Below are 12,499 nucleotides of genomic sequence, written 5' to 3'. Positions count from 1 at the left end.
AACCTTTTATCATCCTTTGACTTTCTGTAGATGTTTTGATGCCTGTTTCCGTCTGAACAGTAAAGCTCCCTACACAACATTTACACATATAATCACACTCACACACATACATAAAAGACACACAGGCCTTGTAGTGCAGGAGCAAGAGAGGGTCTGAGGGCTGTGTTTTTTGTGATTAACATTTGCCAAACCCTCTGTAGATCAACGGAGAATGAAGTCAATATTTGTTGTTATCAAGGCCACTAAGAGGGCGTAGACATGTAGTAAGGGCTGGGATAAGGTTGCCCTATTGTTGGCTTGCTGAACCCCACTAGGGGGGCGAACAGTGGTCCGGGGACTGCACTTGTGCTTCCTCCGTGTGACGGTGCCATCCGGGGAAGTGTGGTCATGTTTCCCCCCATCTGTGAAATCTGAGGAGGAATCCTCCTTGTCTGTCATGACCTCCTTTGAGTGGTGAACCTCATTGTCACCTTTTCCCTTGCTCACCCTATTACGAGGCTTTGTGCAGTTCCTAGAACGACCAGGCCTCGAGGGGTGCACTATGTGGGTCTGTCCCCCAGAGCCCACTGCTACGCCGCGATTCAAAGAGGGGTTCACCGTGCCAGATAAATTGTTAGTCTGGGCTCTAGACTCAGAATTAGGAACAGTTGGTGAACAGTTGGGGAAGTCCTCCTTGCGAAGCTCCTTGAGGTCTTTGCCAACCATATCAGCTGGTGCCTGGCAACCCACAGAAGATGTAGAACCTCGGAAACGTTTCAACCACTCCCATAGCGCCAGGGCCTTGCAGTCACATGACCAAGGGTTGTCGTTGAGGCGCAGGTACTCCAGGGCAGGCAGGGTTTCCAGGCACTGCCCAGACAGCTGTATCAGGGAGTTGTTGAACAGGTAGAGGGTGGTGAGACGTTTCAGGTCATGGAAAGCCAGGCGATCAACCCACTCAATCTGATTTTGGTGCAGAAGCAGACGGTCCAAGGCCCGAAGGCCTCTGAAGGTGTTTTGGTTGAGGCTCCACAGACGGTTTCCATGCAGAAACAGGTGGCTCAGGTTGTGGAGGTCTGCAAAAGTGTCATCCTGCAGGAATTTCAGATGATTATCCTGAAGAGACAGAGAAAACACAATCACAAGATTACATCTTATGCAATGTTTTCAGTTAAACATGATTTACTGCAAGCTAAAATGTATCTACATACTAATCCATTTTGTATTATGCATAGAGTTTAGGGCTGTCATTTAAAAAAAATCTAAAATCAAATAAATGAGATGAGAGACATTAGGCAACATAGGTGCCAAGATGGGAAAAACCATGAATGGAAAATGTGTTTTTCCAGAAGTTTTAAAATCCAGTTGCCCCACAGTTCTGTTAGCATGTCATTCATGTGAGTCACAAGGAGCACAGTCAATTAACTGACCAACATAGTGAACTACAACATAGTTTATGGTTAGGACAAAATATACACATATACACAATATGTTTGTCCAAATGTGTTCAAACTTAATTTTTGAAAAAGCTTTGTCTTGATAGTAAAATCAACCAGACACAAGTCGCCAGGTATACCTGCAAGTAGAGGTACTGCAGGTTTCTGAGTCCTTGAAAGATGTTATTAGGAAGTGAACTGAGTCCACAACGGTACAGATGTAGTGCATTGAGACGACTCAGCCCGTGAAAGGTATCCTCAGCCAAGGACCGCAGGTGGCGGTTGTCTCCCAGATCCAGCTCCTCGAGCAGCGTGAAGCCATGAAAGGTGGAGGGCTCAATGTATGTGATGTTGTTGGAGTATATCCAGAGAGTGACCGTGTTGGAGCTGAAGTGACCCCGAAGTAAACGGTGGATCTTATTGTTCTGTAAGAAGATGCGCTCACTTTCAGGAGGAATGCCTTCAGGGACCGACAGGAAGTTGTGGGCTTGGCAAGAGACGGTGCTTGGTGCAGTGTAGCAGATACAGTGACGGGGGCAGGACCAGGAAAGCTCGAGCCCACAGAGGATCAGCAGGAACTCCAGCCCACAGGCTGCAGTGAACACACACACAAACACACACACACACACACACACACACACACACACACACACACACACACACACACACACACACACACACACACACACACACACACACACACACACACACACACACACACACACACACACACACACACAGAGAGAGAGAGAGACAGGAAAGAAACAAGAATTAAATGTGGAATTTTTTTTAACTAAAAATTTCAATGTAATGCTTTCTTGTTGACACTAAAACACAAGAATAGTTAGAAAACAAGAACACTAAGCAGAATTCAAGAGGGATTGAGTCATGATTTGAATATGAACTTGGACCTGAATTTATGCCAAACGGGGACATGTGTTCCTCGTCATAGGTCCAGTGTGGTTGGTTCAACTTATGCCACAGTACGAGCAACACATATGAACCCTCTCTGTCACAGTTTATAACCCAAATCCAGTCAGTGTGTTTAAGCCCACAATAAGGAGACTGCTGAAGAGAGCAAACAATAACACCTGCTTCTGTGAGTCACAACACATCTCAGTAAAGCTGACTGGATCGCTCTTGTCTGATTTGACATATGCAGCTATTTCAGAAATTCCCCTTTCTAATATTCTGCCACCTTAGGGATATGCGCTATTAAGAGTCCAAATCCCTTCCCTGAGTCCACTGGCACTACTTTGCAGTGAGCGTAGGGTGCGATCAGTCCGTTTGTGTTGTTAAATGGGGCGTGGAATGGAAACTTGTAGTAAGCTGCTCTGAGGCGCTTTCTGATCAGTGACATGATTCCCCAGATCCTGAGGACAGGAGATGTGACTTATCTACAGTCTCATCTTAAATGAGCACGACTCACAGCCCATCATGAAAGCTCCATCCGACAACCCCTGGCTGTCTTCTACTCAATTTATTATTCACAGCATCGCCGAGGCCTGATTCACTGCCTCTAATCGATATGCCTGTTTCCTTTTAACTCGCCTTATAATCCTGGTTCTTTTATGCAGGCATTCAGGAGCTGCAGAATTATTCTCCACCAAGGGATAGGCATATTTATCTGAATGTATTTTCTCATCAAACTGTGGCTAAGCTGTGACATTCAGTGTCTGACTCTACTGACCTTTTACAGTAATTCTCTGTGTCTAGTTGCAGTGCTGGAGCACGGTGCTATGTGTCACCTGAACAGGAGTGAGCTCTCTTGGGCACGGCTCTAATCCTATTTGTTAAGCCCAGCCACTGGGCAACAATGGAAATGCATGCATCCTCCTGAACCAGAAATGTGCCCACTAAATGAGGTGATTCTTCACGGTTGAAACCTGTCAAAAGGTTGAATGCGAATGTGTTCTGTGTGCTAGTATGGAGGTGAAATGTGTTGGAGAGACCGTGATATACCATGAGAGCCTAACAGGTCTCAGCTTTACTTAGATGTTGACTAAAATGTCATGACCCACATCAGGACATGGATCCAGTATATCAGTGGCTAAATCCTGATTTGTCACACTGTCAGGACCAAACAAGAAAGCGGTTTCTCCCTTTTGTCACTCTGCAACTCTGCAGCTGTTCTATCTCAATCAATCTCTATCCTCTCCTCGCCATTTTCATGAAGATGTATCAAGTCTGGCACCTCCTGACTGAGTGAATAGGTAAAAATGTTCCGCATTGCTCTTGGGAAATAAAGGTTTACTTTATCTATCAGAAAAATAAGCAAGACAAGACAGTGAATTTTCCAGCTGCTGTTTGAGGAACATTTGCATTAAGCAGAAACCACCAGGTGCCTGAAATTCAGCTTTCTTGTCAATTCATTTGGTATTGGCTCACATTTCATTAGACTATTGACCCTCACGCAGGACAGGACACATTTTTATAAACATAAAATCCATATGAAATACACCAAATTGAATCAGTTTTTTCTTTTACATTTGTTCTGAGATAAAATCATAATCATTTCAGTCACCTGTTTAGCAAAAATTGATTGAAGAGATTCCATAATTCAACTGACCTTTCTCTCACTCAAGTGGTGATATTTTTAAAAACTACTTCCATTAACACTTTACTTCATCCATGTCTGCAATAGAATTAGGTTCCAGATTTCTAACAGGAAAATGATCTGAGCAGGCGAGAGACAGACAGTGATAAGCGTGATACACGGGAAAGCGAGGGAGCGAGAATGTAGATGCTGCCTAGATAGTGAGACAATTTGAATCAGTGATCTGCTAATCATGTTAGACACCTAAGGATGTGCCTCCTCTCCTCTCGCTCCCCTCAGCTTGTCAGGACAAAGTAATAGATTCTTTACCCTGTTTAATCTGTTCCTCTAAAGCAGCAGTTTTTTTTCTTACTGCTTTGCAAAATGTCTCTCTTTAGAGGATGTAAACTTCCGAAGTGGATGCTCAACGTATTTTGTAGTAAGTAACTATCCTCTGCATGTAGTCGGCGTGACATGGGAGATGTATTTGCACCTGTTTTCAGGCATGCAGTTTTCTCTTATGCATCTGGCATAAGCTGGATTGCCACTAGAGACAGTAACACTTGCCAAATACTTAATTAAATACATACACCAACCTGAATGTACACACTAGTTAGTGAACGCCTTGTATATGATATGCATAAACTGCATATGGATGCATTGAGGCATATTTTCAATATCCTTTTCAAGCATAAACACATGCATCAGGTTTGAGAATGAATGAAGCAGATCATGTCAGCGTGACAAGCATAAAAGGCTGAATGATGCTTGTTTACAGAGCTTTGAATAGACTGGTTTTCAGCACAGAGGTAAAAAAATAAGTATTATGTGGGAATTCTGTCTTTAAATGAAAATGTAAGAAATTAATGTGTGTCGTAACTGCATTGTGTCCTCACACAAAGACCCACTCAGCTCAAATTGTATTGAATAAATAGCTTTGGACATGACAGAGCATATACAGTATATGCCAATAGTGCCCATTGGAATTTGGCAGAATAAAGGACAGGCTCTGAAAGAGAGATAATGTGCTTTTGGAAAGGAAAAAGCACAGCTATTTCTGGCGCGAGTCTGGGCTGTGTATTAACACTCTCGTCACAAGTCTTTCACTTCCAACTCTCTCCCCATGCAGCTTCTCATCACCCCATTTTTCTCCCAACTGGTTACTGAAGACAGATGCTATCGATAGCTCTTTGCAGGGAGAATCACGTTTGGCCCTGTGACCCCATCATCACCAACCTCCCTTTTTTCTATGGGGGTGAAGAAACGGAAATAGATAAATAAATGAATAAAACAGAATGGCTCTGGTCCCTTGATACGCAATGAGAAGTGACTGTGTGGAATATCAATGAAACAAAGTTCACACTAGATTTGCCCTCATGAATAACACATCTCTGCTAATAGGAGGGAAATGGTACGTCTGTAGAGCTGCGTGACTCTGCCCATCATTAGACTGGACAAACTCAATTTCCTGTGTCTCTCCAAAGACCCTGATAAGCACCCCAGTGTTTTCGCCGCTGCTATTGACTGGTTCTAAATAATGTCTCGATTCACTCCACACTCAAAAGGTGTTTACAGCCATTGTCATGCACACACTGGTTAATAATTGTGAAGCAGTATATTAGATCACTGACTTACTTACTTAAATGGGCCAATTCTTCTGAGACGCATGCCTTAAAACCCAACTGACAAAATATGTACAATGTCACTATTACTCTGTGGGGTTTTATTATACACTATAGTTAATACTATGCAATATTATATTCATGTTATAGAGGTATAACGCAATGTAACTGTGGTAGAAGCCTTAGATGAGGGTGAGGTTGACCTGAAGCTATAGACAAAAATCTGAAAAGCTTTCTTCCCTCAGCTCCTCATTTTTCCGTCTACTGTCAAGTCTTGAAAAGTTTCAGTATCAGATCATGAGGTAAAAATAACTCTGTTAACTGCAATATTCCTGCAAACACTCAGATGTTGTGTGCATCAGTTCAGAGTGCATCATCTGTTCATATCTGTGTTTGTTTACATTTCATGCTCTCTATCATATGACACTGTTTAATCTCTTATAGGAAAAAATAACAATAGTGCTAACTGCAGTAGGAAGTAACATCTGTAAATCACAGGTTTTACATGTTCAACAGAGACTAACTACATCTCAGTCACAAATAACTGTAATTAGTTTCTTTCTCTTTTGTTTGTGTTTTTTAAAACTGCAGATCGAAAAAGAATATTATGTTTGAGCAGAAAATTATGACATAGGTCTCTCTCACCTAAAGAGTGCAGACAGTTGCAACTGCAGGGAGACAAGGATCCAGTGGTTAAAGTGCTTCTCAACACACAAACACATATAAAAGCAAGCAAGTAAACCAGGGGGAAGCTGAACATAAAAAAGGCAGAGATGATATGAGTGACAGCAGTGTTTCTCAGGTTGAGGAATCAGAGGGCCTAAAAATAACTCCTCAAAATGAGCAGCACCATATGGAGCATGTACAGAATAAAGGAGGATATTTGTGGGGAGTGTGCAGGTAAATAAAGCTCATTTATTTCTAAGATGGAATTTGAAGATGCTGAGATGCCAGACAGAGAGGCGGATGCCTGGTGGCTGAGCTGTCAACAGATGTTTAATACCGACATTTTAATTAACAGACTTAATGGATTTTTAGTAGGTGCTAATTCCACTTGCTTACATTCGCAGGCACATCTGTACCACTGGTCTTTCACTCTTCACGCCCTCACAACATTTCTGTTGAATGTTGATAGATGCCATACGGTACATAGATGTGAATACACACACACACACACACACACACACACACACACACACACACACACACACACACACACACACACACACACACACACACACACACACACACACACACATACACACACACACACACACACACACACACACACACACACACACACACACACAGGCACACTAGTCAAGTCACCGCTGTTGGGGCGGCAACACTATCAGCCAACAACTACATTCATTCATCTTGACAGCACAAAGCCAAATGATTCAAATATATTGCACTCCCTGTGGCGGTAGTGTACTCCACTGGCCAAACACAACTGGTAAATGGTTCTGCCAAACCTATATAAATCATCCAAAGTATATACATATGTAGTTCATATATTGTAGCTGCATTAAATTGATTGAGGGCATTTTTAATGCAATTTTGGTTGGTAAAGTGGCTAATAATTATCTTTCATGCTTGATGGCTGTCAGAGATATTTTAAATAATGTAGATATAGAGCTTTTACTCTTCAAATGTGGAGAAATCTTTATGCTGCTTTGTCAAAAATATATATAGAATATACATAAACATACATATGGATCCTTGACTTAAAAAACATCTCACATTCAGGGTAATGAGGCCACAAAGCACTCCGATATGATAGAGCTGTGAATAGAAACCAACCAATTAGGATGCTTGTTTTCTAACCACACATGTGAAAGTAGTGCTTTTGTACCACTTGTACATGCAGCTCTGACAATATTAAGATTTCTGTTTGAATTTCTTATTTCATTCTCTAAAAGTAAAATCACAGTGGTGAACTATTTATCACAAAAGTGATAAACTGATGATGATAACTACCAAAATGTTTTGAGTGCATGTTATGAAACTATTCCTAATGTAGGAGTTTAAATCGAGAATGAAAAGCTACCTTTATTCACTTTATCACAACCTATCATAAAACTTAGTTGGCTCCATCACCTTTTAAGATCCATTTGATACTGATGTTTTTAATGTGGTTGCTTTATTTTAATTTTCATTTATTTAACTGCTTGCTATATGTTTTATCCTATGTTTTTTAATTGTAAAGTGTATTGGGAACAAGCAGTAGGTTGATTTTGCACTTTAAACAAAATGGATTGATTGATTGGTTGATTGAGTGGCAGCTCTTCATTTCCCCACTGAATTTATTTCCCCACGCCTCCAAAATGAATGTGTTTAGTAGAACCTAGACTAGACAAGGCTATTACATTAGGCTTTTTTGACACCATCACTTTTCCAAAGCACCAGCTATACTTGATATAAATGATATTAACTCTGACTGGTCTGCTAATTATATTTGAGTGTCACAGAAATGTTGAATTTAGACGAAAAAAACAAAACAAATTAAAATATGGATACAAATACATAGATAAATTAATGCTTGACTGTTAATTAAATTGTCTTTTTATATTTGGATCAAGCCCATCTAAGGCTGCAACACACACTGAGGCATAGGACTTGCACAAAGGACTCTAATCATGTGCACTACCACTCTGCTTCCTGCCTCACGCATTTGAGTTATATTCTGCTTTTACTCCGTTTGGCAAAGTTTGAGTGGAGTTTATAGCTCTCAGCAGCAGGCTGGACTATTGTCAGTCTGCCCGGCTCATCCAGTTGCTGCATCTTGTTCAATCATGCGCATGTATGTCAATAACAGAGTGCAACAGCCAATCACTGGATGTCTCTGTCAAGAGTGACAGCTGAGTTGTGGCAATACTGTGACAGGGAGCAGACAGGAAGACGGAAAAGCAACGATTAACAAAGAAACTTCTTGTTCAGAAACTTCTTGTTTTTACTGTTAAAAAGTAAAAAATTACTTAATTCATAAGTAAAGAGAGGAAGAGGTGACTATCAGTTCATTGTGCACTTGGGGAAACATGTCTACAACACTGGCACTGTAGTTAGTCCATGAACCACAGAACCTGTTTTTAAGCCTCATGTCAGCAAGCATTTCCTTTATGAAGAATCTGAGCAAACCATTGAATCATTACCGGCTTCAGGGCTGCTGCTCTTTAACTGACCCTGTGCTTTGATGTTTCTGTGGAAGGGGCCAAACAAATGGTGAAATTCCCCTGTGGAGTTAATAAATAAACACTGTGTTTAGAAAAGCGCGGTGAAATGACCAAAGCAGGCCAAATGTAAAATAAATAAATAAAATATTTACGTATGTTTTTTAGATTCATGCAATGACACAAAACTATAATATAACAGTCCAATCAGTGTAATAGTATGCTGATGTACCCCTCAATTTGTATTTCAGTTATAAATACCTTTTGAGCCTGAACCACTTCGGGAACACACAAGCTGTATTTTTTTTCTTATTTGTTATTTATTTTTTAAAACTACAATTGCTACATAACTTAACATTTGTTTTCATTTAAGATTTTATCCTGTTTTATTTCTTTATTTTAATTTTATCAGTATGCATTTTTTACTCACTGTCAATTCCTGTATGTCTTTTAATAATATCCAAACTTATATCTAAACAACCATAAAACAAACCAGGTGCTCCAAATGGCAGGATAGGATAGACAGTGGACTGTTTTGGTAAATAAGACAAGGTAAGCATGAGACTTATTGGTAAATGTGTCAGAATATTCTGTTATTCTATTGCTTTTATCTGCTGGGACAAGAAGATCTGAATAAATATTTGCATAGATGATTGCAAAACAGAAATTATTTGTGTGTGGACCTATGAGTCCCACAGATAAATATGTGGACGATTGCACATGTTGTGCTGAGTATCTAAAAATAATTATAAATTGACGTGCAGAGCTGTATGCTTAGTAAGTTATGTGGGCATTTCAAAACCAGTGCAGTCCAACTGAGGGTGCATTTAGGCCAAAATCTAGCTGCATGGCTGGAACACATTTTACTGCTGTCATTTCATTTGGTTATTATTCCCCAACGTGACTATTCATTGTAGAGCCAGATTAGTCAGGTAAATGGTTCAAGTCACTGCAGTTTGCTTGATGTGATTTTGTATATTATGAATGCATATGGGCAGGACTTCTCACAACCAAGTATGTGGGCTATCTATCTATCGATCCTCCATCCATCCATCCATCCATCCATCCATCCATCCATCCATCCATCCATCCAGCCAGCCAGCCAGCCAGCCAGCCAGCCAGCCAGCCAGCCAGCCAGCCAGCCAGCCGTAATACATCTTAACAACCAATGTGTAGCACCCACTTGGGTGATGCATGGTAGCCACTTTGCACCAGGATGCTCACCACACATCAGTTTGAAGTGGAGAGGGAGGGAATCATTGAGCCAGTTACACTGAGGGATAATTAGGTGGCCAGATGGAGAGAGCCAGGTTGGGTATTTTGCCAGGATACTGGGGAACCACCTACTTTTTGTGGTAAGTCCCATGGGATGAGTGAGTCATGACCTCAGATTATTCTCATCCAAAGGACTCCAGCTCCTGCAGCACAATATCCCTGTCACTGCAGTGGGGAAAGTAAGTAAGTATGAAGTGAAAGTAAGTAAGATGTGAAATGTAAAGTTCAGTTTGTTAACCTCTTCTTAATCCCGTTTATGTGGCCATGGTACAAGATTGAATGAAATTTTGTGCAAAGGCAGGTTAGGGAAGAGCACTGTGTTGTGGGTGGACTTAGCTCATATGAATACTGCTTTTGGGATGTCTGCCATCAGTGGGCTTCATTCCATTTCAAATTTCCGCCGATTGGCCACAATAGCAACCCAAACCGAATCCAAATCCAAACACCACTATCTCTGTTGTGTATGACGTGGGGGACTCCATGAGCAAAATCTTAATGAATTTGGAATAAATTCAGTAATTAATTTACTAGACAAAATAGTAAATAAAAGTTTTGGAACAGATAACAAACCTCCATAGCAACCTCCATAGCAACAGTGGCTGTGCATCATGGCTATGGTCTTCCGCTATGCAAAACTGACAAACCCCCCCCCCCCAAAAAAAAACAAAACAAAACAACTTGATTTCTTATTATTGAAGAAGAATTAATAATTATTGATGACCTCAACATTAACCGATCATATTGTTGAGTTACCAAGGACACTTTCATGTTCTTGTGTTGAGGAGATCATTAAAAGAAAACCTTAATATGGGATATGATAATGAGGAAAATACCTCTAGCGGTTATAGTGGAACAAAAAAGAAAAGATTAACAAATGAGAAAAAACAAGGCAATACACATAAATTTCATGACTATTTCACAATCCGCAGTGATTCTGGGTTGAATACTTGTGAGGATAGTCAGAGCGCAGTTAAATGCATGACTTAACAATTCCCATGTACTAACATGAATAATTTCATGTTATTTACCAGATAAATATTAGATTTGTTGTAGCTCTTGAATTGTATTGTGTTAAATTGTGTGGCTGAGTGTTTTGTTAAACCTTAGACATATTTTCCCTACAGTAAACAACCTTTGTTACACCATCTCCTCCACAAATTTCCTTTAGTTTAAAAAAAAAAATTAAACATTGTTTGCGATTAAAGGCCATAATCTGAATTTAGCTACTTGAAACTGCTAATTAAAAGTACATCCTAAAGGCATGTATAGATATGCCATTCACTAACCCTGGAGACACACACACCGAGCATATCCAGGACTCCTTACATGCTACTAAAATGATCAGGTCAGTATTGACCTATACCTGCGATGAAAGGGGGTATTTTCCAGTTCAGCAGCCTCTACCTTCTGGTGTTTCTCTTAAAACAAACTGTAAGGTACTTTCCTGCTGCAGCAGCTGCCTTCTTGCATACAAACCTCATGTGCCCTAGATTCAAACAGATCAATTATTCATAGCAGGTGAGAGTTGGATGCTTCATGTACGTTAAGGCACACACGCACACACACACACACACACACACACACACACACACACACACACACACACACACACACACACACACACACACACACACACACACACACACACACACACACACACACACACACACACACACACACACACACACTGAGTTTCAACAGTCTCAACTAATGGCTTCAAAGAGGCAAGGAGAAATGTGAAATCAAGCAGAAAAGTGTGTGAGGGAACAGCAATGCATTGTGGCTCATTAGTTCAAGAGACAGTAGCCTGACCAATAAACGAAGAGGACTCACTGGGTGGAAGTCAGAGCTGAAAGACAGCCTTGAGGGAGCACAAAGCACCCAACACATGCATCAACCCACGCACGGTACACATGCATATACAGTACTTGTGCACACTTAAAACCACGTTTAGTTAAGACTGTGCTGCGGGTCAACTTTAATAATATGTACACATAAGCAGATTAAACCGCAAAGTGAATCAAATTCCTACAAATTAACAAAGTGTGCATATACATAAATACATGTAACTATTTATCAGGGATGTTTTGGAGAAAATCCAAGGCAAATGTCAAGGCCTCTTGAGGTTGTTGCAAACCTTTCGGGTCTAATGCAACCTGTCTGTTGCTATTTTTTATTTCTTCTTGCTCTGATATTTGACCATTTCAAGCCCTATATCCCTTCACTTTCAGGTCTACCCCTAAACCCCCTACCCACAAACACACGTTGGATGTCAACATTTTTTATAACTTTTCTGAAATAATCCGACAAGCATGCCGACTTTACGAAGTGATTGGCCAACTGTTTGGAGGTGAAAAAGCAGACAAGATTTGAAGCTCTTTCTCAAGCTCTGTTTTTATATTCTGCAAACAAATATTTCAGTCATTTTTTGTCTGCACAAACAAGTGTAACATTTTCCATTCCCTTGGGGTAATACTGTCC

The 12,499-nt window shown here is 40.6% G+C and overlaps 1 protein-coding gene across 1 annotated transcript; it reads right to left on the bottom strand.

Annotated features, from left to right (window-relative positions):
* Positions 1–201: 201 nt before the first annotated feature.
* rtn4rl1b (reticulon 4 receptor-like 1b) lies at positions 202–2,020 on the bottom strand (the record flags this gene model as incomplete). Its single annotated transcript, XM_062419866.1, has 2 exons — positions 202–1,095; positions 1,556–2,020. Coding segments are annotated over 2 exons (1,359 nt in total), but the record flags the coding sequence as incomplete, so codon positions are not given.
* Between the last annotated feature and the right edge of the window lie 10,479 nt (positions 2,021–12,499).

This window comes from Scomber scombrus, chromosome 5 (genome assembly GCF_963691925.1).
Source record: "Scomber scombrus chromosome 5, fScoSco1.1, whole genome shotgun sequence".
Classification (NCBI taxonomy): domain Eukaryota; kingdom Metazoa; phylum Chordata; class Actinopteri; order Scombriformes; family Scombridae; genus Scomber; species Scomber scombrus.
This window is presented reverse-complemented; position numbering and strand designations above follow the sequence as displayed.